This window comes from Crinia signifera, chromosome 1 (genome assembly GCF_055691185.1).
Source record: "Crinia signifera chromosome 1, ASM5569118v1, whole genome shotgun sequence".
NCBI classification, from domain to species: Eukaryota; Metazoa; Chordata; class Amphibia; order Anura; family Myobatrachidae; genus Crinia; species Crinia signifera.
The window spans coordinates 451,820,377-451,846,672 of NC_139217.1; the positions used below are offsets into that span (position 1 = coordinate 451,820,377).

At 46.6% G+C, this 26,296-nt stretch overlaps 1 protein-coding gene across 2 annotated transcripts in view; it reads right to left on the reverse strand.

Moving 5' to 3' along the window:
- Window positions 1-26,296, reverse strand: part of IL7R (interleukin 7 receptor) — a 61,990-nt gene that overhangs the window by 21,878 nt on the left and 13,816 nt on the right. For both annotated transcript variants that reach the window (XM_083154909.1, XM_083154904.1), the window contains exons 2-8: window positions 13,354-13,495; window positions 11,270-11,418; window positions 9,181-9,335; window positions 5,350-5,391; window positions 4,284-4,446; window positions 2,640-2,775; window positions 1,095-1,243 (exon numbers count right to left, since the gene is read on the reverse strand). In XM_083154909.1, coding sequence (XP_083011035.1) covers window positions 1,095-1,243; window positions 2,640-2,775; window positions 4,284-4,446; window positions 5,350-5,391; window positions 9,181-9,335; window positions 11,270-11,418; window positions 13,354-13,495 — 936 coding nt within the window. The remainder of the gene's footprint in view (window positions 1-1,094; window positions 1,244-2,639; window positions 2,776-4,283; window positions 4,447-5,349; window positions 5,392-9,180; window positions 9,336-11,269; window positions 11,419-13,353; window positions 13,496-26,296) is intronic.

Consider the following 26,296-nt stretch of genomic DNA (forward strand, 5'->3'; position numbering starts at 1 on the left):
CGCAGCAAAGATGAATGTGTCTGCATCTGTATTGGGTGGGGATATGATAGGGAAACATTTGGAGCTGGTAGGTAGGAGGCATAGGCACTCATGGGAGGGGGGGCAGAGGCATGCTTGGTGAGGCAAGGGGCAGAGGAGAGGGGAGATGATAGATGCACATGGAAAGGTATGATGCATGAGGAGAAGGGCTGCAGCTTACACCACATCATGCAGTGAGAGCCAATTAGCACATATGAACATACATGCAGAGATATACATAACATGTGCTAGCTGCAGGTCCCTGGGGACAGCAGCGTGTGTCTATAACAGCCGCCGCTGAACCCAGGATGCACTCTCCTTCAAAGCCCGCCCCCCCTGACTACTGCGAAACCTAGCCAATAGGAGCCTGGGGAGTCTAAGGTGCTGCAGATGCTGTGATAGGTCTTCAGCCAGCCCAGCACATACAATATGTTACATTCATCCCTACATGTAAGTTCATATATGTGCAAACCAGCTCCCAACTGTACTATATGGTGTGATACGCAGCGCTGGATCCACCACTGAAACTGACTGACCTTTCTTAACATTGAGAATTTATGTTATGCTACAATCGTCCATCAGAAATAATAGATGAGGTTTCTTCCAAGATCTGGGACCAGATGCACTAAGCTTCAATAAGTGATAAAGTGGAGAGTCATAAAGTACGAGCCAATCAGTTGCTAAATGCCATGTTACAGGTTGTGTATGAAAAGTGAGAGTAATGAGCTGATTGGCTGGTAGTTTACCACTCTCCACATTATCCCTTTTTGAAGCTTAGTACAGTACATCTGGCCCATTATCTCTTTAGACCCAAGAAAGTAAAATCGCACCGCCGGAAAACTTTACTAAACAAAGCAGAAACACAGGGAAATTCACAGTAAATCAACATTGTATAACGGGCATGTCCAAACTATGGCCCTCCAGCTGTTGTGAAACTCCAAGTCCCATCATGCCTTGCCACAGTTTTGCTATTAGGGAATGGTAAAACTATGGCAAGGCATGCTGGGATGTGTAGTTTCACAACAGCTGGAGGGCCACAGTTTGGACATGCCTGGATTGTAGAATAAATCTTTTACCATTTTTATTTAGACGCCATTTCCACTTCCAGAACGTCTCCCCTCTCCACATCATACAAATTGTAACTTCCAATGATGTAGAAAATGTATTCAACCCTTCATGTTCTCCCTTGGTGTCACATTTGGGTGGTTGTGTGCTGTCAGAGGTGCTGTAAAGAGAAAATATGTCTAATATTATGCAACAATTACAGACACTCGAAGGGTGGGAAACATCAATCGAAGCTATGCCAGCACAGCAGTACCATAGACCAGGGCTGGCCAACCGGTCCTCGGGATCGAAAACAGTTCACGGAGGTCATTCTGGTTGATACTGCAATACTGCGATGGTGATGGCCTGCGCATATTCACTTATGCCACGGGAACGCCCAGCGATTCATGAGCGTTCCCATGGAAACGCTGGGCATTCCCATGGTAATTAGGCCGTGATGTGGAAGGCGGGGTTGGGCAGCTGATGTCAACGGACCAGAGAGTAATTTAGATTTGCGAGCACTGTAGAAATAATTCGGTGGCCGACGACCATTGAATGATTTCTGCCCTGCATGTAAGCTGCAGATGGATGTTAATGCAAAACATCCATTCACATGCTTGCAGGGAAAATCTGCATCCGTGCGGACCTTCATGCAGGCATCGGGCAGCGTTTAGTTGACTCGAAAAGCTGCGAATTTCATAGCTCTGCGAGTCAACCAGAATGACCTCCCATGTTTCCAGGCCACCTAGCTGGTGCACAGGTGTAGTCATTACTAACAGACATAGGAAAGTGCACGGGTAGTGCCTCGTGCACAGGCACAGGGCCTGACTACAGGTTCCAGGTACTCGAGGCTAATACACATGTATCTCCTCTTGTAATGCTATTAAACACACGTGTATGATCGCTCAGGGACTCTCCAGTCATACTGCCCATGTAAGGGTTATATGGGAATGTAGGATCTAATGCTTGTGGGGTGTGAAGGAGACTTTGGCTTTAGGCTGCCCAGCTGGCGCTGTAGCACAATGTACATAAAGTAATGGTTCCATCAGTAAGTTACATTAGCACAGCCATCTGGCAGTCTCCCTCAAGAAGGACACCTCTGTTGATAGAATAACCCCCTCTTTCCTCCAAGGCTGCAACTGTTTGGCTCTGTGTGATTAAGGGGGTGGAGCCTAATGCTGGGAAGTACCCTCCTCCATCAGAGTCCTCTCCCCTCCTCTCCCTCTCTACCTGGTGTAGCGCCGGCTCTATCTGGCATGATGTGTATAAGGGGGCTCTGTCTGGTGTAACGTGTATAAGTGGGTCCTGCCTCATGTAATATGTGTATACCAGAATCTCTGCCCATTGTACAGTGTATATAATGTGGACTCTGCCTGGTGTAACCAGTGTATAATGGGGGCTCTGCTTGGCATAACCTGTAATGGGGGCGCTGCCTTGCATAACATAATTAAACACACTCCTCCAGCAGTGCACACTCTAATAAAATATGCCTATGCTAACGGGTCACTTTTGCAGACCACCTCCCTGGTGCACAGGTGCAGTGATTACTATCTGTCACACATCAAACACCTACCTACCATAGTTTGAACCGAACCAGATCTCTGTTGTCTGCAGGTATGTTGGTAGCAGTACAGAAAACTGTTGTATTATCTATGCGATACTTGGTAAAACACTGGAAATCCACCCTCACTTCTCTTTCCACATCTTCATCGTCTTCAGGAAGATAAATATATTAGTTACAACAAGTTCCATAACTTATGCTGGACATTTTGCTGGTCATTTTGTCGCATTAGTTACAGCTACATTATTGTGTTGTCAGGACTGGTGGGGGCAACAATGTTGTATGGGCCTCCACAAGTAAATTACCCAATCACCCCCCCCCCCCCCCCCCGTGACACCCACACCCACGTAGCAGTTGACGTAGCCAGATCGAGGTCAATACCTCACATTGTAATGAGGCGACACTGACCCTGATCTGCCAGAACCTGCAGCTCCATGGAGGGGAAGATCCTCGGCGGACGCTGTTGAAGGGCTGTGCTTCCAGAGGACTTTGTAACTGCAGTACTTTATGTGGGGGCCCCTAACATATGTGGGCCCTGGAATGGCTGCCACTGCATACCCTCCAACATCTGAAGAGCAAGAACCGGTACATATATAGGAAGGGGCGTGGCTACAGGCAAATGGGTGTGGCCACGCCCCCTTTCCTATACTTACAATGGGCATTTGGAGACCACAAAAAACTGTACTGTACCTGCCAAAAAGGTACAGATGTAGGGTATGCTGCCGCCACTCCATTGATCCAGCCCTGAGTGTTGTTAACTTATGACAGGGGAGGCCAAACCATACCCTCAACTGTCCCAATAAATCCAGCAAATTAGCGTCTAAGGCATTTTACATGCTGTGTTCAAAAAATGGCAGTTAGGGGCAGTTGGTGGCTAATGGCGGCAGGCATGATGGGAGCGTGTCAGTGTTAGGGACTGATGAAAGACACACTTCCACTGACGGCAATGTTCCTGTGCGCAATGGATCGGATCAGGAGGTCGGATGTTCAGCATAAAAGATCACGTCCAACCTCCCTGTTTGCTCACGACTGGCCGTTCTATGATTCATTGAAAACTCTATCAGCCAGAAGGGAGGCAGCTGATTGGCTGAGAGTGCTCTCTCTCAGTCAATCAGAGAACAGCCAGTAATTTGACAGGTTTTAAAAAAAAATCTAATACCCGTCCCGGCGTCCCGCTGATGATATGATCACCGCCCGGCCCGCTAACGCAGCGCACAGCACCTGCTGCCTGCCCCACTGCTCCTCATGCCCACTAGCGGAGCGCCCAGCACCCGCCCCACTGCTCCTCACCGCCCGCTAGTGCAGCACTCCTTGCCGCCCTTCAGCTCCCCAGTTTTACAAGTTATAAATCGCAAGTGATTTTATCACATGCCAAAAAATGGCACATCAAGTGCCAAATCGTAAGCTTCGGGTGGCTCACAGGAGAATTGGGTCCGACTTGTCCTTAGGATAAGTTGGCCTAATGTATGGGGGCCTTTACACATGTAGACACACATATGTACCCTGTAGAAGGGCTTTTCGAGCATCAGCATCCGCTACACCGGCAAGTGACGTACATGAGGACATAGCTCACAGAATCAGTCCGCTAATGTTTTCAGTGCAAATAGTAAATTTGGACTTATTACCAAGGCCCCCCGGCACTGCAATGATCTTACTGTACCCGTTTCAATCTCCTCTGTTTCAAAGACGACTGTTTTACTCCACTGGCTCCACGGTCCTTCAAAGTAATTTCCATTCGGCTTTGATCTAACTCTGGCCTCGTACTTTGTAGAATATTCAAGATTCCTTTTTGGAACCCGTAAGTCGCTTGAAGTCTCAAAACACTACAGTAGGTGGCAAGTGAAAAGAACACATTAAAAATGCATTTATCCTACTTACTGTAGATAAAACCCCATACACACTAGACGAGATCTGAGCGATATCTTTTACTATCTCGTTTAGTGTGTACAATCAATAACGTTAACGATACGCGCTCACATGCATCATTAACTCCCTCCCCCTTGCCTATTCATATACAGACGTGAAGACCTCGTTACCAAGGAACATGTAGTGTCTGCTGTACGTGCCCCCCTACCGGCGCCATCATTCTCTCCCCCCCCCCGCTGACATCGGCAAGTGCCCGCTGCCGCCAATATCGGTAGCCTGTATGGGGCTTAAAACCCTTTGCGTTTCCGTCTATTTGTTCAGTAGAAAACAAAATAAAGTAAATTCAGGCACATATAATTATATCAGACATATAAAAAGTTCCCAGTTATATTCTTTTACATTAATTGCAGATCTATAATATATATTTGTCTAGTGTCCGTGTGTCTAGGAAACACTGCCATCTGCTGGCAGAATGTGAAGCTACATCTTTTTCTCACACATGCAGAAACACAAAAGGTAGCAGACTAGCTTTCAAAGCTTTTGCTTCGAGCAGACTTACTATTGCTAAATAAGTAACGGAATTACTTTAACACAAAAAGACTATAAAAGGTTAATTAAACCCTCATAAAGAGCACAGTGACTATCCAGATGCGGAAACGCATTAATTATTTGATCATCAACTGTAACTGGAGGAAAAACATCAGAGTCCTGTGCAGTATAATGTAACATATATAATTGCACAGGGGCGCAGTCTGGAACCTTATTGAAGATGTGGACCCTTGGGCAGTGGGGCCCACTGGGAGTTTCCCAGTACCCCTTGGGCCAGACTGACCCTGCATGTAGACATCAGTAACACGCACCTTCTTATAGATTCCCATTCTGTATGTTTTTTTTTTACATATCTGAAATATACAAATTAAAGAATGAGACAGATATAGAAGCTTTCATATAGTTAGGACACATTTTAATTTCTTGACATTATATCAAAGAGTAACTAAAGTGGGAGTGTAGTTCTGCGCTGCATTGTGTACAGTGCATTATATATCACAATTGGCAGGAAACCTGGCATCTGTGGGCACAACTGGGTGAAGGTGGGATAGGAGCGGAATACATGAGCACCGATCAGGATTGAATGCCGCAGATCGGGTTCGAATGTGGCTGAAAACCGTTCGATTTAGATTTTTTGACTATATAAGCAAAATCAAATAGAAAAACAGTAAAAATGTAACTGTGTGTATGGGGCTTAAGAGTTCCTATAAAAATGCTCCGCAACTCCTGCCACACCTTCTGCTTCCAGACAGGAGGCGAACAATGCGGTGGCCCATATGCACATCCAGAATTCGTGCAAGGATCACATCAGCAGCACCTCTGGGAAGAAGACCTGGGCAGGCAGCAATGGGCAAGAGAGACAGAGCCAGCAGGATTTCATATTTGGTGCTGTCAATCACAGCTCGCAGACTGGCAGCCTATCAGGAGCAGCTCTTGATTGGGTGCCAGTATGAGTGCATCTGAGCCTCTCACAATCCAGCCCCCCCCCCATAGCAACCCTGTGCGCACCCAATCATTCCTGGGACACCCTCGTCTGCTAAGTATACCCTATTGACGCCTAGTTCCCTGTCAAGTAGCAATTAATATTAATCATCTAAATACTAATGACGAAAAGTGTTCCTCTAAGCAGCCAATCAGATTCTTGCTGTAATTTTGAAGAATGTACTAGATAATTGACAGCTGGATTCTCATTTGCTGTTATGGGTAACACCTCCATTGGACATTTCATACATCTCTTCAATAGTAATAGTATGAGTATAACGTAGAAGGACCCAATGACTTGGCAATGGAGGACTTTGACCAGAGAATATGTATGCGCTATATAAATAACTGTTAATAAATAATAAATAAAATAAATGATAATGTGGCATGTCATAGAGCAGGCATGTTCAAACTGTGGCCCTCCAGCTGTTGTGAAACTACACATCCCAGCATGCCTTGCCATAGTTTTAGCATTCCCTAAGAGCAAAACTGTGGCAAGGCATGATGGGACATATTTCAGAAAGAAAGAAGAGAAATGTCTCTGTGTGGTGCACCTCAAATCGCAAAGTTTATTAAAATATAGCCTTTATTGAATATTTTTTTAAAAGACAAGGAGGCGAAATATTGACAAACACGTGAAAACATATAACACAGACAGTGTAATGATAAAAAGGATAAGGATTTATCCTTGCTCAGTGTGGCCCAATTCCCTGGATGTCCCCTATGGATGTCAGTGATTGGTGCTACTGTGGCATTACTGGCAAGAAATTCAAACTTTAAATATCTGAGTGCTCAGCACTTCATTTAATTCCTGTCAGCTATTGATAAGTGTCCAAGTGATTAGACTTAGCCTGCTACTTTTCTAGTATGTTTTAACTTAGCAAAAATTTAATTTAAATAGTGCTGCTGATTTCCCACCGGGTATGTGGTAAAACAAAATATAATTTAACTCCTCAACCCTGCTGGGGGAAGGGCAGTACAAATCACAGATGAATGGCAAGGTTTAATACGTATGTATGAAGTAGGACTCTGCTATAATAATGCCGTTGCCAATCCTGTTTAATGTACCTGTGGGGCTAAGTACCTTCCCGGCGGGTGAGAGCTGACGAGAACTGCCACTCCTTGTCAGTCTCACACCGCTGTGGGGAGGCAAATGTGGTAGTGGCTATCACAGAGCTAGGCGGGCGGCGGCGTGTAAGTGACAGCGCCGTCCGTCCCGTCTGCTCTGTGAGCAGTAAGCGGCGGTGCAGACGTCACACACCGCGGCTTAGAACAGGCGTGCGATCCCAGTGGAAACTGGCGTACGCTCGTCCTGTCAATTACAGCTAGACACAGATCAATACAAAGTATACATGGGGAGGGGAAAAGGGAGTCAAACACACTGAGCTATTAGTTCAGTGTACACTTCGCCAAACGGAGCTTCATCAGGACCTGGTCCTGATGAAGCTCCGTTTGGCGAAGTGTACACTGACCTAATAGCTCAGTGTGTTTGACTCCCTTTTCCCCTCCCCATGTATACTTTGTATTGATCTGTGTCTAGCTGTAATTGACAGGACGAGCGTACGCCAGTTTCCACTGGGATCGCACGCCTGTTCTAAGCCGCGGTGTGTGACGTCTGCACCGCCGCTTACTGCTCACAGAGCAGACGGGACGGACGGCGCTGTCACTTACACGCCGCCGCCCGCCTAGCTCTGTGATAGCCGCTACCACATTTGCCTCCCCACAGCGGTGTGAGACTGACAAGGAGTGGCAGTTCTCGTCAGCTCTCACCCGCCGGGAAGGTACTTAGCCCCACAGGTACATTAAACAGGATTGGCAACGGTATTATTATAGCAGAGTCCTACTTCATACATACGTATTAAACCTTGCCATTCATCTGTGATTTGTACTGCCCTTCCCCCAGCAGGGTTGAGGAGTTAAATTATATTTTGTTTTACCACATACCCGGTGGGAAATCAGCAGCACTATTTAAATTAAATTTTTGCTAAGTTAAAACATACTAGAAAAGTAGCAGGCTAAGTCTAATCACTTGGACACTTATCAATAGCTGACAGGAATTAAATGAAGTGCTGAGCACTCAGATATTTAAAGTTTGAATTTCTTGCCAGTAATGCCACAGTAGCACCAATTACTGACATCCATAGGGGACATCCAGGGAATTGGGCCACACTGAGCAAGGATAAATCCTTATCCTTTTTATCATTACACTGTCTGTGTTATATGTTTTCACGTGTTTGTCAATATTTCGCCTCCTTGTCTTTTAAAAAAATATTCAATAAAGGCTATATTTTAATAAACTTTGCGATTTGAGGTGCACCACACAGAGACATTTCTCTTCTTTCTTTCTGAAATATGCTCTTCTCCATGTCCAGTGGTAGCACACCCTCCTGAAAATAATAAAGTGGAAACACCCACCTAACTGTACTGAGGGTCCATCTACACCATTATTTAAAAAAAAAAATTGTATAGATCCAGTGCGACTGACCTCCTCCCGTACCCCCATCCCTGTTTTCGAATCATGATGGGACATAGTTCCATCATGATAGTTTCACAACAGCTGGAGGGTCGTAGTTTGGACATGTCTGTCATAGAGGCTTTTGCATTAGTGGACAACATATTAAATGCTCATTGCTACGGGTTTCATGCCAGGGGTTGCATTCTCATTGACAGGAGTTACATGCTCATTGCCAGGGGTTTCTTATTCATTGCCAGTATATTTTGCTCAATTCCAGTGGGTTACCTGCTTTGTCAGGGGATTACATGCTTGTTGCCGGGGGTATACATGCTATATAAATCGCTAGCCAGAATCTGTAACTTCTGGGTAGCGATATACGCTACCCAGTAGGACCTCTGGCATCTATCCATCTGTCCAGTAGCATCTGTCTCCTCCAAAGTGGCGGACATTTTTGAAGGGACATTTTTAGCAGATTCTGTACGGACAGCCAGTCCCATTGGAATCTGCAGAGACCATGCCCCCCCCCCCCCATGGCGCTGGCTCCCCCAAGCCACCACTTGGGCTGCAGTGCCACTGTTACACCACTGGGTGAGGGTAGTTTCAAAAGATGCTGCTAAAATCTTGCCTAGTGCATCACATTGGCCAGTGCCGGCCCTGGTTAGTGTGAATGAAGACTTCAGCGCAACATGTGAGCATATTTACTTACGGGCCATTCCTCTCTCTCAGTACGCAGGACAATTTCATGAACCAACTTCTCAGTTAGATAATCATAGCCTTTATAAGATGTTTTAATATTAAATAAATAATCCTCGGTTTGATTATTATAATTGATGAATAGATTCAACGGAGGGTCAGGTAGGGCTGTATACCAAAGGAAAAAAAAAAGAACATGAGTTGAATCGTATACTGACATATATTTAAATGAATATATTTTGTTTTAACATGCTACTTGTTCTCAGAGAAATGATGATAACCAAAATGCAAAGTACAAGACACAAATACACCAAGTTAGAGGGGTACGGAACATTCCCGGAACTCTCCTCGCTCTGTGCTACAATCTACAGCGGGTGTGCTGTATAGTGTAAGAGGACTCAGGTACGGGCCCTGCCAGCTTTGGGCCCAGGAGGAGTCACTGTGCAGCGTGTCAAAGTGTGACACAATGTAAGTGCAAATTCATAGTGAGACCAGATACCCACCAATAGAATTCTTCTCCTCTCTACCAGCAGATCAACAATGATCATTTAGCCCATTGGGACCACTTCAGTGGAATTGGGGGTAATACCACACGCCATTAACTCCTATGGGGGGCCTCCAGGATGCAAACACTGCACATATACATCGCAGCAAAGATGAATGTGTCTGCATCTGTATTGGGTGGGGATATGATAGGGGAACATTTGGAGCTGGTAGGTAGGAGGCATAGGCACTCATGGGAGAGGGGGCAGAGGCATGCTTGGTGAGGCAAGGGGCAGAGGAGAGGGGAGATGATAGGTGCACATGGGAAGGTATGATGCATGAGGAGGAGGGCTGCAGCTTACACCACATCTTGCAGTGAGAGCCAATTAGCACATATGAACATACATGCAGAGATATACATAACATATGTGCTAGCTGCAGGTCCCTGAGGACAACAGCGTGTGTCTATAACAGCCGCCGCTGAACCCAGGATGCACTCTCCTTCAAAGCCCGCCCCCCCTGACTACTGTGAAACCTAGCCAATAGGAGTCTGGGGAGTCTAAGGTGCTGCAGATGCTGTGATAGGTCTTCAGCCAGCACATACAATATGTTACATTCATCCCTACATGTAAGTTCATATATGTGCAAACTAGGGATGGCCATCGTTGCCATTGCCATCGATGGCAATTTGGCAACTGGCCATCGATAGTGCTTAACTATGCAATGGATGACCATCAATATTTTTACATATCGATGGTCATCCATTGTGTTTGATTGAATGGCCTCTGGGCCAATCAAAACACGGGGGCGCGGGCTTCGCGGGTGTCGGGGGCGGAGCTATGCCCCGTGTCCCGGCATTTTGGGGGAAAAAAAACAGCAAAACATCGTTTTGCTATTCCATCGATGGAGGGAAACCATCTGGTACTCCCCCATCGATGACAAAAGTATTCGACATCGGCCATGAACCATTGATGATTTCGAATCATCGATGGTCGATGGCCATCCCTTGTGCAAACCAGCTCCCCCTGTACTATGTGGTGTGATACGCAGCGCTGGATCCACCACTGAAACTGACTGACCTTTCTTAACATTGAGAATTTATGTTATGCTACAATCGTCCATCAGAAATAATAGATGAGGTTTCTTCCAAGATCTGGGACCAGATGCACTAAGCTTCAATAAGTGATAAAGTTGAGAGTCATAAAGTACGAGCCAATCAGTTGCTAAATGCCATGTTACAGATTGTGTATGAAAAGTGACAGTAATGTGCTGATTGGCTGGTAGTTTACCACTCTCCACAGTATCCCTTTTTGAAGCTTAGTACAGTACATCTGGCCCATTATCTCTTTAGACCCAAGAAAGTAAAATCGCACCGCCGGAAAACTTTACTAAAAAAAGCAGAAACACAGGGACATTCACAGTTAATCAACGTTGTATAACGGGCATGTCCAAACTATGGCCCTCCAGCTGTTGTGAAACTCCAAGTCCCATCATGCCTTGCCACAGTTTTGCTATTAGGGAATGGTAAAACTATGGCAAGGCATGCTGGGATGTGTAGTTTCACAACAGCTGGAGGGCCACAGTTTGGACATGCCTGGATTGTAGAATAAATCTCTTACCATTTTGGTTTAGACGCCATTTCCACTTCCAGAACGTCTCCCCTCTCCACATCATACAAATTGTAACTTCCAATGGTGTAGAAAATGTATTCAACCCTTCATGTTCTCCCTTGGTGTCACATTTGGGTGGTTGTGTGCTGTCAGAGGTGCTGTAAAGAGAAAATATGTCCAATATTATGCAACAATTACAGAAACACGAAGGGTGGGATACATCAATCGAAGCTATGCCAGCACAGCAGTACCATAGACCAGGGCTGGCAAACCGGTCCTCGGGATCGAAAACAGTTCACGGAGGTCATTCTGGTTGATACACCAAATTCGCAATGGTGATGACCTGCGCATATTCACTTATGCCACGGGAACGCCCAGCGATTCATGAGCGTTCCCATGGAAACGCTGGGCATTCCCATGGTAGTTCGTCCATGATGTGGAAGGCGGGGTCAGGCAACTGATGTCAACGGACCAGAGAGTGATTTTAGATTTCTGAGCGCTGTAGAAATAATTCGTTGGCCGACGACCATTGAATGATTTCTGCCCTGCATGTAAGCTGCAGATGGATGTTAATGCAAAGCATCCATTCACATGCTTGCAGGGAAAATCTGCATCCGTGCGGACCTTCATGCAAGCATCGGGCAGCGTTTAGTTGACTCGAAAATAATTTCATAGCTCTGCGAGTCAACCAGAATGACCTCCCATGTTTCCAGGCCACCTAGTTGGTGCACAGGTGTAGTCATTACTAACAGACATAGGGCGAGATGTACTAAAGGGAAAATGCAGTAAAACCCCTGTTTTACCGCATTTTCCTATGTATCAATACCCGTCCGCCCCGTTTTCGCAAGGCAGGGTATCGCCACCCTCTGGGTGGCGATACCCTATAGAAGCCTATGGGCTTCTTTCGCCGACCGCCGTACGCCGTCCGTGCGCCCCTCCTCCTTTGATCTCCTCCTCCCCCCCCATCCGGCTTCAGGGGGGAGGAGGAGACGCAGGCAGCCGCCGGGAGGTGACGGAGACCCCTACAGCCCACATCACAGGTATCGCGGGGGTCTCCATCACCGCAACCCGATGCTGGCCGCATATGTTAGTACATATGCGGCAGCATCGCAGCGGCGGCTGCCATGCGATGGGCGGCGATGTATATTAATACATCCCGCCCATAGGCGTGTGCACGGGTGGTGCCTCATGTGCACAGGCACAGGGCCTGACTACAGGTTCCAGGTACTCGAGGCTAATACACATGTATCTCCTCTTGTAATGCTATTAAACAAACATGTATGAGCGCTCAGGGACTTGCCAGTCATACTGCCCATGTGCATGTAACAAGGGTTATATGGGTATGTAGGATCTAATGCTTGTGGGGTGTGAAGGAGACTTTGGCTTTAGGCTGACCAGCTGGCGCTGTAGCACAATGTACATAAAGTAATGGTTCCATCAGTAAGTTACATTAGCACAGCCATCTGGCAGTCACCTTAAGAATGTTTCCCTTCTCAGTACATCGGATGGGTGTTTGCTAACAAACCTATTGGTTAATCAGACACTGCACAGGCGCACCCTAATGTCGGACACCCCCACACCTCAGATCCACCCCCCTCCCTCAAGAAGGACACCTCTGTTGATAGAATAACCCCCTATTTCCTCCAAGGCTGCAACTGTTTGGCTCTGTGTGATTAAGGGGGTGGAGCCTAATGCTGGGAAGTACCCTCCTCCATCAGAGTCCTCTCCCCTCCTCTCCCTCTCTACCTGGTGTAGCGCCGGCTCTATCTGGCATGATGTGTATAAGGGGGCTCTGTCTGGTGTAACGTGTATAAGTGAGTCCTGCCTCATGTAATATGTGTATCCCAGAATCTCTGCCCGTTGTAAGGTGTATATAATGTGGACTCTGCCTGGTGTAACCAGTGTATAATGGGGGCTCTGCTTGGCATAACCTGTAATGGGGGCGCTGCCTTGCATAACATAATTAAACACACTCCTCCAGCAGTGCACACTCTAATAAAATATGCCTATGCTAACGGGTCACTTTTCCAGACCACCTCCCTGGTGCACAGGTGCAGTGATTGCTATCTGTCACATATCAAACACCTACCTACCATAGTTTGAACCGAACCAGATCTCTGTTGTCTGCAGGTATGTTGGTGGCAGTACAGAAAACTGTTGTATTATCTATGCGATACTTGGTAAAACACTGGAAATCCACCCTCACTTCTCCTTCTCCTTCCACGTCTTCATCGTCTTCGGGAAGATAAATATATTAGTTACAACAAGTTCCATATCTTATGCTGGACATTTTGCTGGTCATTTTGTCGCATTAGTTACAGCTACACTATTGTGTTGTCAGGACTGGTGGGGGCAACAATGTTGTATGGGCCTCCACAAGTAAATTACCCAATCCCCCTCCCCCCCCGTGACACCCACACCCACGTAGCAACCGACGTAGCCAGCTCGAGGTCAATACCTCACATTGTAATGAGGCGACACTGACCCTGATCTGCCAGAACCTGCAGCTCCATGGAGGGGAAGATCCTCGGCGGACGCTGTTGAATGGCTGTGCTTCCAGAGGACTTTGTAACTGCAGTACTTTATGTGGGGGCTTCTAACATATGTGGGCCCTGGAATGGCTGCCACTGCATACCCTCCAACATCTCAAGAGCAAGAACCGCTACAAATATAGGAAGGGGCGTGGCTACAGGCAAATGGGTGTGGCCACGCCCCCTTTCCTATACTTACAATGGGCATTTGGAGACCACAAAAAACTGTACTGTACCTGCCAAAAAGGTACAGATGTAGGGTATGCTGCCGCCACTCCATTGATCCAGCCCTGAGTGTTGTTAACTTATGACAGGGGAGGCCAAACCATACCCTCAACTGTCCCACTTTCTGCGGGAACATCCCGGTTTTTGGGGACGTTCCTGCGTCCCGTCCGAGGGCGTCAGTGTCCTGTGGCGGGGGGAGGGGGGTCAGTTGGGAGTCCCCCTGTTGTCCGATGAATAGATGCATGCCCAGCAGAGAGGCTGGGGGCTGGCCAGCAGCTTACAGAGCCACTGGTCAGACCCCACAGAGGTGAAAATGGGGACGTGGCCTTGTGGGAATGATGCAATTTGCAGGCCACGTCCCCCTGATTTTGGGCATGCGCCTTCGCAGTGCGCAACTGTCCTCTTTGCTGGGCTGACAAGTTATGACCAAACCTGTCCTCAAGATCTACCATCTACCTGTGGATCTATAGTAGGAATGAATGCAGCAGGTGTGAAAATGTGACAGTTAGTAATGACTACAGCTGAACACCAGCTAGGTGATTTGGGACATGTGGCAGTTAGTAATGACTACAGCTGAACACCAGCTAGGTGATTTGGGGCATGTGACAGTTGGTAATGACTACAGCTGTGCACCAGCTAAGTGATTTGGGGCATGTGACAGTTAGTAATGACTACAGCTGTGCACCAGCCAGGTGATTTGGGTCATGTAAAAAGTTAGTAATGACTACAGCTGTGCACCAGCTAGGTGATTTGGGTCATGTGACAGTTAGTAATGACTACAGCTGTGCACCAGCTAGGTGATTTGGGACATGTACCAGTTAGTAATGACTACAGCTGTGCACCAGCTAGGTGATATGGTGAATGTGACAGTTAGAAATGACTACAACTGTGCGCCAGCTAGGGAGTCTGGGAAATGTGACAGTTAGTAATGAGTACAGCTGTGCACCATCTAAGTGATTTGGATCATGTGACAGTTAGTAATGAATACAGCTGTGCACCAGCTAGGTGATCTGGGAAATGTGACAGTTAGTAATGACTACACCCGTGCAGCATCTAGGTGATCTGGGTGATGTGACAGTTAGTAATGACTACAGATGTGCACCAGCTAGGTGATATGGGACATGTGATAGTAATGCCTACAGCTGTGCACCAGGTAGGTGATTTGGGATATGTGACAGTTGGTAATGACTGCAACTATGCACCATCTAGGTGATTTGGGTCATGTGACAGTTAGTAGAGGTTCACCAGCTAGGTGATCTGGGGAATGTGACAGTTAGTAATGATTACAGCTGTGCACCAGCTAGGTGATTTGGGTCATGTGACAGTTAGTAATGACTCCAGCTGTGCACCAGCTAGGTGATTTGGGACATGTGACAGTTAGTAATGACTACACCTGTGCAGCATCTAGGTGATCTGGGTGATGTGACAGTTAGTAATGACTACAGATGTGCACCAGCTAGGTGATTTGGAACATGTGAAAGTTAGATATGACTCCAGCTGTGCACCAGCTAGGTGATATGGGATATGTGATAGTAATGCCTACAGCTGTGCACCAGGTAGGGGATTTGGGATATGTGACAGTTGGTAATGATTGCAACTGTGCACCATCTAGGTGATTTGGGTCATGTGACAGTTAGTAGTGGTTCACCAGCTAGGTGATCTGGGGAATGTGACAGTTAGTAATGATTACAGCTGTGCACCAGCTAGGTGATTTGGGACATGTGACAGTTAGTAATGACTCCAGCTGTGCACCAGCTAGGTGATATGGGACATGTGACAGTTAGTAATGACTACCAGCTAGTTGATATGGGACAATATGACAGTTTATTTATTTATTAACCGTGTCTTATATAGCGCACACATATTCCGTAGCGCTTTACAGTGAATAGTTGAACATTCACATTAGTCCCTGCCCCAGTGGAGCTTAAAATCTATATTCCCTACCACATGTACACGCACACTCATTCATTCTAGGGTTAATTTTTATTAGGAGCCAATTAACCTACAGTATTTTGTTGGAATGGGGGAGGAAAATGGAGTACGCGTTAGTAATGACTACAGCTGTGCACCAGATAGGTGATTTGGGTCATATGACAGTTAGTAATGACTCCAGCTGTGCACCAGCTAGGTGATATGGGGAAAGTGACAGCTAGTAATGACTACAGCTGTGCACCAGCTGGGGAATCTGGAAAACGTGGACCATTGGTAGATCTCGAGGACCGGTTTGGCCACCCCTGACTTATGACTATTACTAGAACAGCCTGAATATTAAGCAATATCACATATCTGGACTCTCTGGATACAGATAGCAGTCCTTTGCGGGAATGTCTAGAGTTCATTGTGACTACTTATCTACCAACTGAATAACTATAGTTGCAGACTACACTGTGCCACATATTACATATTGCATCACATGAGACTTTTGATATACTACCCTTGGATATCAGCCATTGAGTATATGCAAAGAATTTTAAGAACTATGCAAAGGGATTGTTCTACAGTATATGACTTTTACAATTGTTTGCCCATTATTTGTCACTGTGGATTGTCCATGTCACCAGCGGACCCACTCTGGCACAGACCAGACATCCTATCTCAAGTCAAAGGGTACTTTATGTATTTATACATTTATCATTTTAAGTGATATTTATACATCTCTAGGGCCAGATGCACTGCCAGGGCCAGATGTATTACACACACTACACTATGTATGGCTGGCACGACTGCCGCATATACCGGGTTACTGTGATCACCGTATATATCTGATGTATTACACACACTGCACTATGTATGGCTGGCACTACTGCCGCATATACCGGGTTACTGTGATCACTGTATATGTCTGATGTATTACACACACTGCACTATGTATGGCTGGCACTACTGCTGCATATACCGGGTTACTGTGATCACTGTATATGTCTGATGTATCACACACACACTGCACTATGTATGGCTGGCACTACTGCCGCATATACCGGGTTACTGTGATCACTGTATATGTCTGATGTATTACACACACTGCACTATGTATGGCTGGGACTACTGCCGCATATATACCGGGTTACTGTGATCACTGTATATGTCTGATGTATTACACACACTGCACTATGTATGGCTGGCACTACTGCCGCATATACCGGGTTACTGTGATCACTGTATATGTCTGATGTATTACACACACTACACTATGTATGGCTGGCACTACTGCCGCATATACCGGGTTACTGTGATCACTGTATATGTCTGATGTATTACACACACTGCACAATGTATGGCTGGCACTACTGCCGCATATACCGGGTTACTGTGATCACTGTATATGTCTGATGTATTACACACACTACACTATGTATGGCTGGCACAACTGCCGCATATACCGGGTTACTGTGATCTCTGTATATGTCTGATGTATTACACACACACTGCACTATGTATGGCTGGCACTACTGCCGCATATACCGGGTTACTGTGATCACTGTATATGTCTGATGTATTACACACACTGTACTATGTATGGCTGGCACTACTGCCGCATATACCGGGTTACTGTGATCACTGTATATGTCTGATGTATTATACACTGCACTATGTATGGCTGGCACTACTGCCGCATATACCGGGTTACTGTGATCACTGTATATGTCTGATGTATTACACACTGTACTATGTATGGCTGGTACTACTGCCGCATATACCGGGTTACTGTGATCACTGTATATGTCTGATGTATTACACACACTGCACTATGTATGGCTGGCACTACTGCTGCATATACCGGGTCACTGTGATCACTGTATATGTCTGATGTATTACACACACTGCACTATGTATGGCTGGCACTACTGCCGCATATACCGGTTACAGTGATCACTGTATATGTCTGATGTATTACACACTGTACTATGTATGGCTGGCACTACTGCCGCATATACCGGGTTACTGTGATCACTGTATATGTCTGATGTATTACACACTGCACTATGTATGGCTGGCACTACTGCCGCATATACCGGGTTACTGTGATCACTGTATATGTCTGATGTATTACACACCCACTGCACTATGTATGGCTGGCACTACTGCCCCATATACCGGGTTACTGTGATCACTGTGATCACTGTATATGTCTGATGTATTACACACTGCACTATGTATGGCTGGCACTACTGCACCATATACCGGGTTACTGTGATCACTGTATAGGTCTGATGTATTACACACACTGCACTATGTATGGCTGGCACTACTGCTGCATATACCGGTTACTGTGATCACTGTATATGTCTGATGTATTACACACACTGCACTATGGCCCTTATTCTAATCTGTGCGGTACGGCCCGCGTGCGGCCGTACCGCCGATGTTTTCACTCTGCACATGCGCACAGGTCACTCTGCGCATGTGCAGGCGGAATCGCCGCACACAAAAATTATACGCCGCAAAGGGGGCGTATAGGGGCGTGAGGGGCTTGATAGCCTCATTTACCTATGTATACGCCCAGCGTTTCATGGGCGTTCCCATGCAAACGCGGGGCGTATGCATGGTAATGAGGCTATGACGCCAGTGATGGGGGCGGAAAGCTGACATCGCCGGATGTCAGCTCTCCGCCCCCAAACAAGCTTTCACACGGACAAGTGTCCGTGTGGTCTCAGCTTGCGTGAGCTGGTGGAGCGTGCGGCCCTGCCTTCGATGGTCGCCGACCATCGAATGCAGGGGGCAGCTCCCACCATGGTGGAGGCGTACGCCCCACCATTTTTCATGCGGATCGCCAGCCGTCCGCGTACGGACGGCCGTGGCGATCCGTATTGTAGGCGGGGATTGATTTGTGCGGCCGGAGCAACGTATGCGGCTCCGGCCGCACAGATCTGAATAAGGGCCTATGTATGGCTGGCACTACTGCTGCATATACCGGGTCACTGTGATCACTGTATATGTCTGATGTATTACACACTGCACTATGTATGGCTGGCACTACTGCCGCATATACTGGGTTACTGTGATCACTGTATATGTCTGATGTATTACACACTGCACTATGTACGGCTGGCACTACTGCCGCATATACCGGGTTACTGTGATCACTGTATATGTCTGATGTATTACACACACTGAACTATGTATGGCTGGCACTACTGCCCCATATACCGGGTTACTGTGATCACTGTATATGTCTGATGTATTACACACTGCACTAGGTATGGCTGGCACTACTGCCGCATATACCGGGTAACTGTGATCACTGTATATGTCTGATGTATTACACACACTGCTCTATGTATAGCTGGCACTACTACCGCATATACTGGGTTACTGTGATCCCTGTATATGTCTGATGTATTACACACTGCACTATGTATGGCTGGCACTACTGCCGCATATACCGGTTACAGTGATCACTGTATATGTCTGATGTATTACACACTGCACTATGTATGGCTGGCACTACTGCCGCATATACCGGGTTACTGTGATCGCTGTATATGTCTGATGTATTACACACACTGCACTATGTATGGCTGGCACTACTGCTGCATATACTGGGTTACTGTGATCGCTGTATATGTCTGATGTATTACACACACTGCACTATGTATGGCTGGTACTACTGCTGCATATACTGGGTTACTGTGACCACTGTATATGTCTGATGTATTACACACTGCACTATGTATGGCTGGCACTACTGCCGCATATACCGGGTTACTGTGATCATTGTATATGTCTGATGTTTTACACACACTGCACTATGTATGGCTGGCACTACAGCCGCATATACCGGGATACTGTGATCACTTTATATGTCTGATGTATTACACACACTGCACTATGTATGGCTGGCACTACTGCTGCATATACCGGGTTACTGTGATCACTGTATATGTCTGATTTATTATACACTGCACTGTGTATGGCTGGCACTACTGCCGCATATACCGGGTTACTGTGATCCCTGTATATGTCTGATGTATTACACACACTGCACTATGTATGTCTGGCACTACTGCTGCATATACTGTAGTGGGTTACTGTGATCACTGTATATGTCTGATGTATTACACACACACTGCACTATGTATGGCTGGCACTACTGCTGCATATACCGGGTTACTGTGATCACTGTATATGTCTGATGTATTACACACACTGCACTATGTATGGCTGGCACTACTGCCGCATATACCGGGTTACTGTGATCACTGTATATGTCTGATGTATTACACACACTGTACTATGTATGGTAGGCACGACTGCCGCATATACCGGGTTACTGTGATCACTGTATATGTCTGATGTATTACACGTACTGCACTATGTATGGCTGGCACTACTGCTGCATATACCGGGTTACTCTGATCAATGTATATGTCTGATGTATTACACACACTGTACTATGTATGGCTGGCACTACTGCCACATATACTGGGTTACTGTGACCACTGTATATGTCAGATGTATTACACACACTGCACTATGTATGGCTGGCACTACTGCCGCATATACCGGGTTACTGTGATCACTGTATATGTCTGATGTATTACACGTACTGCACTATGTATGGCTGGCACTACTGCCGCATATACCGGGTTACTGTGATCACTGTATATGTCTGATGTATTACACACACTGCACTATGTATGGCTGGTACTACTGCTGCATATACCAGGTTACTGTGATCACTGTATATGTCTGATGTATTACACACACTGCACTATGTATGGCTGGCACTACTGCTGCATATACCGGGTTACTGTGATTACTGTATATGTCTGATGTATTACACACACACACTGCACTATGTATGACTGGCACTACTGCCGCATATACCGGGTTACTGTGATCACTGTATATGTCTGATGTATTACACACACTGCACTATGTATGGCTGGTACTACTGCCACATATACCGGGTTACTGTGATCACTGTATATGTCTGATGTATTACACACACTGTACTATGTATGGCTGGCACTACTGCCGCATATACCGAGTTACTGTGATCACTGTATATGTCTGATGTATTACACACACTGCACTATGTATGGCTGGCACTACTGCCGCATATACCAGGTTACTGTGATCACTGTATATGTCTGATGTATTACACACACTGCACTATGTATGGCTGGCACTACTGCCGCATATACCAGGTTACTGTGATCACTGTATATGTCTGATGTATTACACACACTGCACTATGTATGGCTGGCACTACTGCCGCATATACCGGGTCACTGTGATCACTGTATATGTCTGATGTATTACACACACTGCACTATGTATGGCTGGTACTACTGCCACATATACCGGGTTACTGTGATCACTGTATATGTCTGATGTATTACACACACTGTGCTATGTATGGCTGGCACTACTGCTGCATATACCGGGTTACTGTGATCACTGTATATGTCTGATGTATTACACACACTGCACTATGTATGGCTGGCACTACTGCTGCATATACCGGGTTACTGTGATCACTGTATATGTCTGATGTATTACACACACTGCACTATGGCCCTTATTTTGATCGGCACGGTACGGCCCGCGTGCGGCCGTACCGCCGATGTTTTTTGTCTGCACATGCGCAGAGGTCATTCTGCGCATGTGCAGCCCCCTTCGCCGCAGACGGATTTCGTCCGCCGCAAAGGGGGCGTATAGGGGCGTGAGGGGCTTCAGCCCCTCATTTCCCTATGTGTACGCCCCGCGTTTCATGGGCGTTCCCATGAAAACGCGGGGCGTATGCATGGTAATGAGGGCATGACGCCCTCATTACCATGACATGGGGGCGGAAAGCTGACGTCGCCGGATGTCAGCTTTCAGCCCCCTTACAAGCTCCCACACGGACGATTGTCCGTGTGGTCTGAGCTTGCGGGAGCTGCCGCGGCGTGCGGGCCTGCCTTCGATGGTCGTCGACCATCGAAGGCAGGGGGCAGCTCCCACCATGGTGGAGGCGTAGCCTCCACCATTTTTGTGCGGATCGCCAGCCGTCCGTGTATGGACGGCCGTGGCGATCCGTCCGGTGGGCGGCCCTTGGTTTGTGCGGTCGGAGCCCCGTGTGCGGCTCTGACCGCACCAACCAGAATAAGGGCCTATGTATGGCTGGCACTACTGCCGCATATACCAGGTTACTGTGATCACTGTATATGTCTGATGTATTACACACACTGCACTATGTATGGCTGGTACTACTGCCCCATATACCGGGTTACTGTGATCACTGTATATGTGTTATGTATTACACACACTGCACTATGTATGGCTGGCACTACTGCCGCATATACCGGGTCACTGTGATCACTGTATATGTCTGATGTATTACACACACTGCACTATGTATGGCTGGTACTACTGCTGCATATACTGTAGTGGGTTACTGTGATCACTGTATATGTCTGATGTATTACACACACTGCACTATGTATGGTAGGCACTACTGCCACATATACTGGGTTACTGTGACCACTGTATATGTCTGATGTATTACACACACTGCACTATGTATGGCTGGCACTACTGCCCCATATATATCGGGTTACTGTGATCACTGTACATGTCTGATGTATTATACACTGCACTATGTATGGCTGGCACTACTGCCGAATATACCGGGTTACTGTGATCACTGTATATGTCTGATGTATTACACACTGCACTATGTATGGCTGGTACTACTGCTGCATATACTGTAGTGGGTTACTGTGATCACTGTATATGTCTGATGTATTACACACACTGCACTATGTATGGCTGGCACTACTGCCACATATACCGGGTTACTGTGATCACTGTATATGTCTGATGTATTATACACTGCACTATGTATGGCTGGCACTACTGCCGCATATACCGGGTTACTGTGATCACTGTATATGTCTGATGTATTACACACACTGCACTATGTATGGCTGGCACTACTGCCGCATATACCGGTTACTGTGATCACTGTATATGTCTGATGTATTACACACACTGCACTATGTATTGCTGGCACTACTGCCGCATATACTGGGTTACTGTGATCACTGTATATGTCTGATGTATTACACACACTGCACTATGTATGGCTGGCACTACTGCCACATATACCGGGTTACTGTGATCACTGTATATGTCTGATGTATTACACACACACACTGCACTATGTATGGCTGGCACTACTGCCACATATACTGGGTTACTGTGACCACTGTATATGTCTGATGTATTACACACACTGCACTATGGCCCTTATTCTGATCTGTGCGTACTTTTCCGTATTCTTTCGGATCGCGTTTTTTAGCCGTCTGCGCATGCGGGAGGAACGCCATGCGCATGTGCCACGTACTTGTTCTCAGTAATACCGTACAGAAATGTGCTCCGCAATCACTCGGGAAATATGGGCGTGTTATGGGCGTCATTCGGAATGACACAGGGGCGTACTCTCAAAGTGGGCTAAGATGGGCGTAAACTTGGGTGGACACGGGGGAGTACACTTATTATGGTAGGCGTGCATTCGGATAGCACGCCGAATGCACGCGAACAAAAAGGCAAGAAATGTGCGGTGTCCATAAGCAAGTATTGCTTGGCGGACACCACTCGGTCATGCGCTAGGCAATCGGAACGCCTAATCAGGACGGACGCACCTCAACCAATGTCAGCTGAACACAATACAATCACCTTCTTTACTCATTACTTGTTAATTACACGCTTGTCACTGCTTCAATTGGAACCATTGCAGCTTAAATGGACCATTACTAAACACACACATATATGCTGCACTTTTCACACGCTTTTACACTGCAAATAATGAACACAACTTCATATTAATAATCCAAATACACATGTCACTTCTACATGTATCAATTAAACCACACATTTGGGGGACAAAAATAACATTTATTAAATGAACTTTGAAAATAATTTCAAAACCGTCACAAAATAAATGGTAGCATAGCATGGCCAGGCTACTCTGTTGGGAAGCCACCTGCTGTGTTCCCAATGATTCTGCTGATGCTGAGGATGGGCCAGCTGCCGATTGTCGTGATGTTGATGGCCCATCTGGCTGCTCTTCCCCCAATGGCTGTTCAGGGTTGATGGGGACATAGGTGGTGCTGGAGTCCATCTGAGCAAATAGGGCCTGCAACTCCTGCCCTTCCTCAGATGCAGATGCAGACATGTGTGCAAGCACATTGCATTTGGCAAACACACCTTTATTATACTATTTCTGTAATCGGCGTACATCAGCGGCACTCTGCGTTCCGTACGGGCGCGTTCCGTACGGCAGCGTCAACCGTGCGTGGCGCCCCCTGCTGCGGCCACAAATTTTAAAAAAACAAGGCATACTGAGTAAGTCTGATTTAGTAGGTAAATGCAGATTAGTACACCAATGACCAAATAAAACTGAGGTCAGACATGAAATGTATATGTGAATGTACATCTGTACTGTGCACTTGTTTGGTATGTAGTAGAAGTGACAATACCCATTCCATATGTAAATCCAGTCCACCACTTAGGCACAAGTAATCAGTGCTAGCATCCAAATCACATGTGAAAGGTCTCCAAATTCAGCCTTGATGCTAGCTACTTTTCATTCCACATCTCTAGTGTGGCCCAGTAGAAGGTAAGTGTACACATGGCACCATGGCCTAATATTGGGAAAAGGTCTGGCACTATTTGCTATGTTTCTGCTGCATAGCTTTCATTATAAAATAGCTGTTTAGTACCTTGTTGAGTTAGGTGTAAGTGGCTAGTGATGCAGACTATTTCACTTGTTGCTTATGCCCATGTTTGGTGATTGTTATAGATTATATATAATGGGTTCCCATCTTATTTGACACTGTCTGTTTAGGATGGTCTGGTAAACTATGCAAAGGTACAGCAAGTGTGGGTGTGCGATGCAATGGGTTAGCCGTCTGTTCGGGCGCATACACGCTGTTAGTGTTAAAATGAACAATAAAGTTAATACCAAATATCACTCTGATCAACCAATGACAGCACATGATTGCTTGATTTGTGCCATTGCTAAGATGGCGGCATATGGAAGAGCAGCACCCTTTTCCGCTGCGGAGCTCAGGACCCTGGTCTCCGTTATGGAGACCAGGCTGGGGCGGGCGGGCCCATTCATTACCAACCGCCAGAAGCGGAATGCGTATGCGGTGGCCCGCCGGCGCATATTCGCCCGCACACAGGTGCGGCGGACCATCGCTCAGCTGGAGCGGCGGTGGTCTGACCTGAGGTGTCGGCAGCCGGATTTGCTCCAGCACATCAGGGGCAGTATTGCTAGTATTGCTACCTGATTGCTTACTTGACATTATTTACGCCACTAAGGTCACCAGGCTGATCATGAGTTAAACATGGCATACTATATATGTGTGCTACTTCCTGTTTGACACCCTGTAATGGTCATAAAATATGTTATTGGGGAGGATTAATGCTTGTGATGCTTTCAATGGGCCAAATGTCACAGCATACCTGCCATGTTATAGGCTGTGTTTTGTAAAGGCCACTAAGGAGCTGTTTGCCTGTACAATTATCAGTACTTATAACCTTTGCATTTATAGGTTGATAAGGCTTAATACAAATTACCACTAATTGCCACTTTTTTTATTTTTCCAAAACACAGCACGTGATCGAGCAAGACAGGCCCGGGAGGAGGCAGAGGCTTCCCAGGCCCAGGAGGAGGTGGAGCCAGCTATGGCCGAGGAGGGAGAAACAGAAGAAGGGGTGGCGGAGGAAGTGGAGGCAGAGGAAAGGGATGAAGTGGTAGAGGATGTGTGGGCAGTGGAGGCGGAGGTGGTGGCTTTGGACGAGGAGGTGGCAGCCGAGGAGGAGGTTGTGGCAGCCGAGGAGCGCCAGGAAGAGGGGGAGGATGAGGAGGCCTGTGAGGTGGAGCAGGCGGCCGAAAGTGGTATGTATACATAAAGATTCATTATTCCTTTTGTCATCTACTATTTGATATGTAGCACTGGTGATTCAAATGTGTTTAAAAATACTATAAAGTCAAACAACAAATTGGGTAGCAACAGACACACTTTGGGGTTAGATAGGGTGGCCAAAACATCCCTTTCATCCTGGACACATATTAATGACACAGGTTGTGGTGCGGATGGCTTTCAGGTCGATTTTACGTGCCACTGAACCTCTGTAGTTAATCTGTATCCTGGAAGAAAGGGATGACTTGCTCATGTAAGGGTTACATGTCCCTGCTGCAAGCATACAATCTGTAGCCTCATATAGGTGAGTAGAGTTTACTGGTGATTGATCTTTGTAAACTAGATTCAGTATGGCATAAATG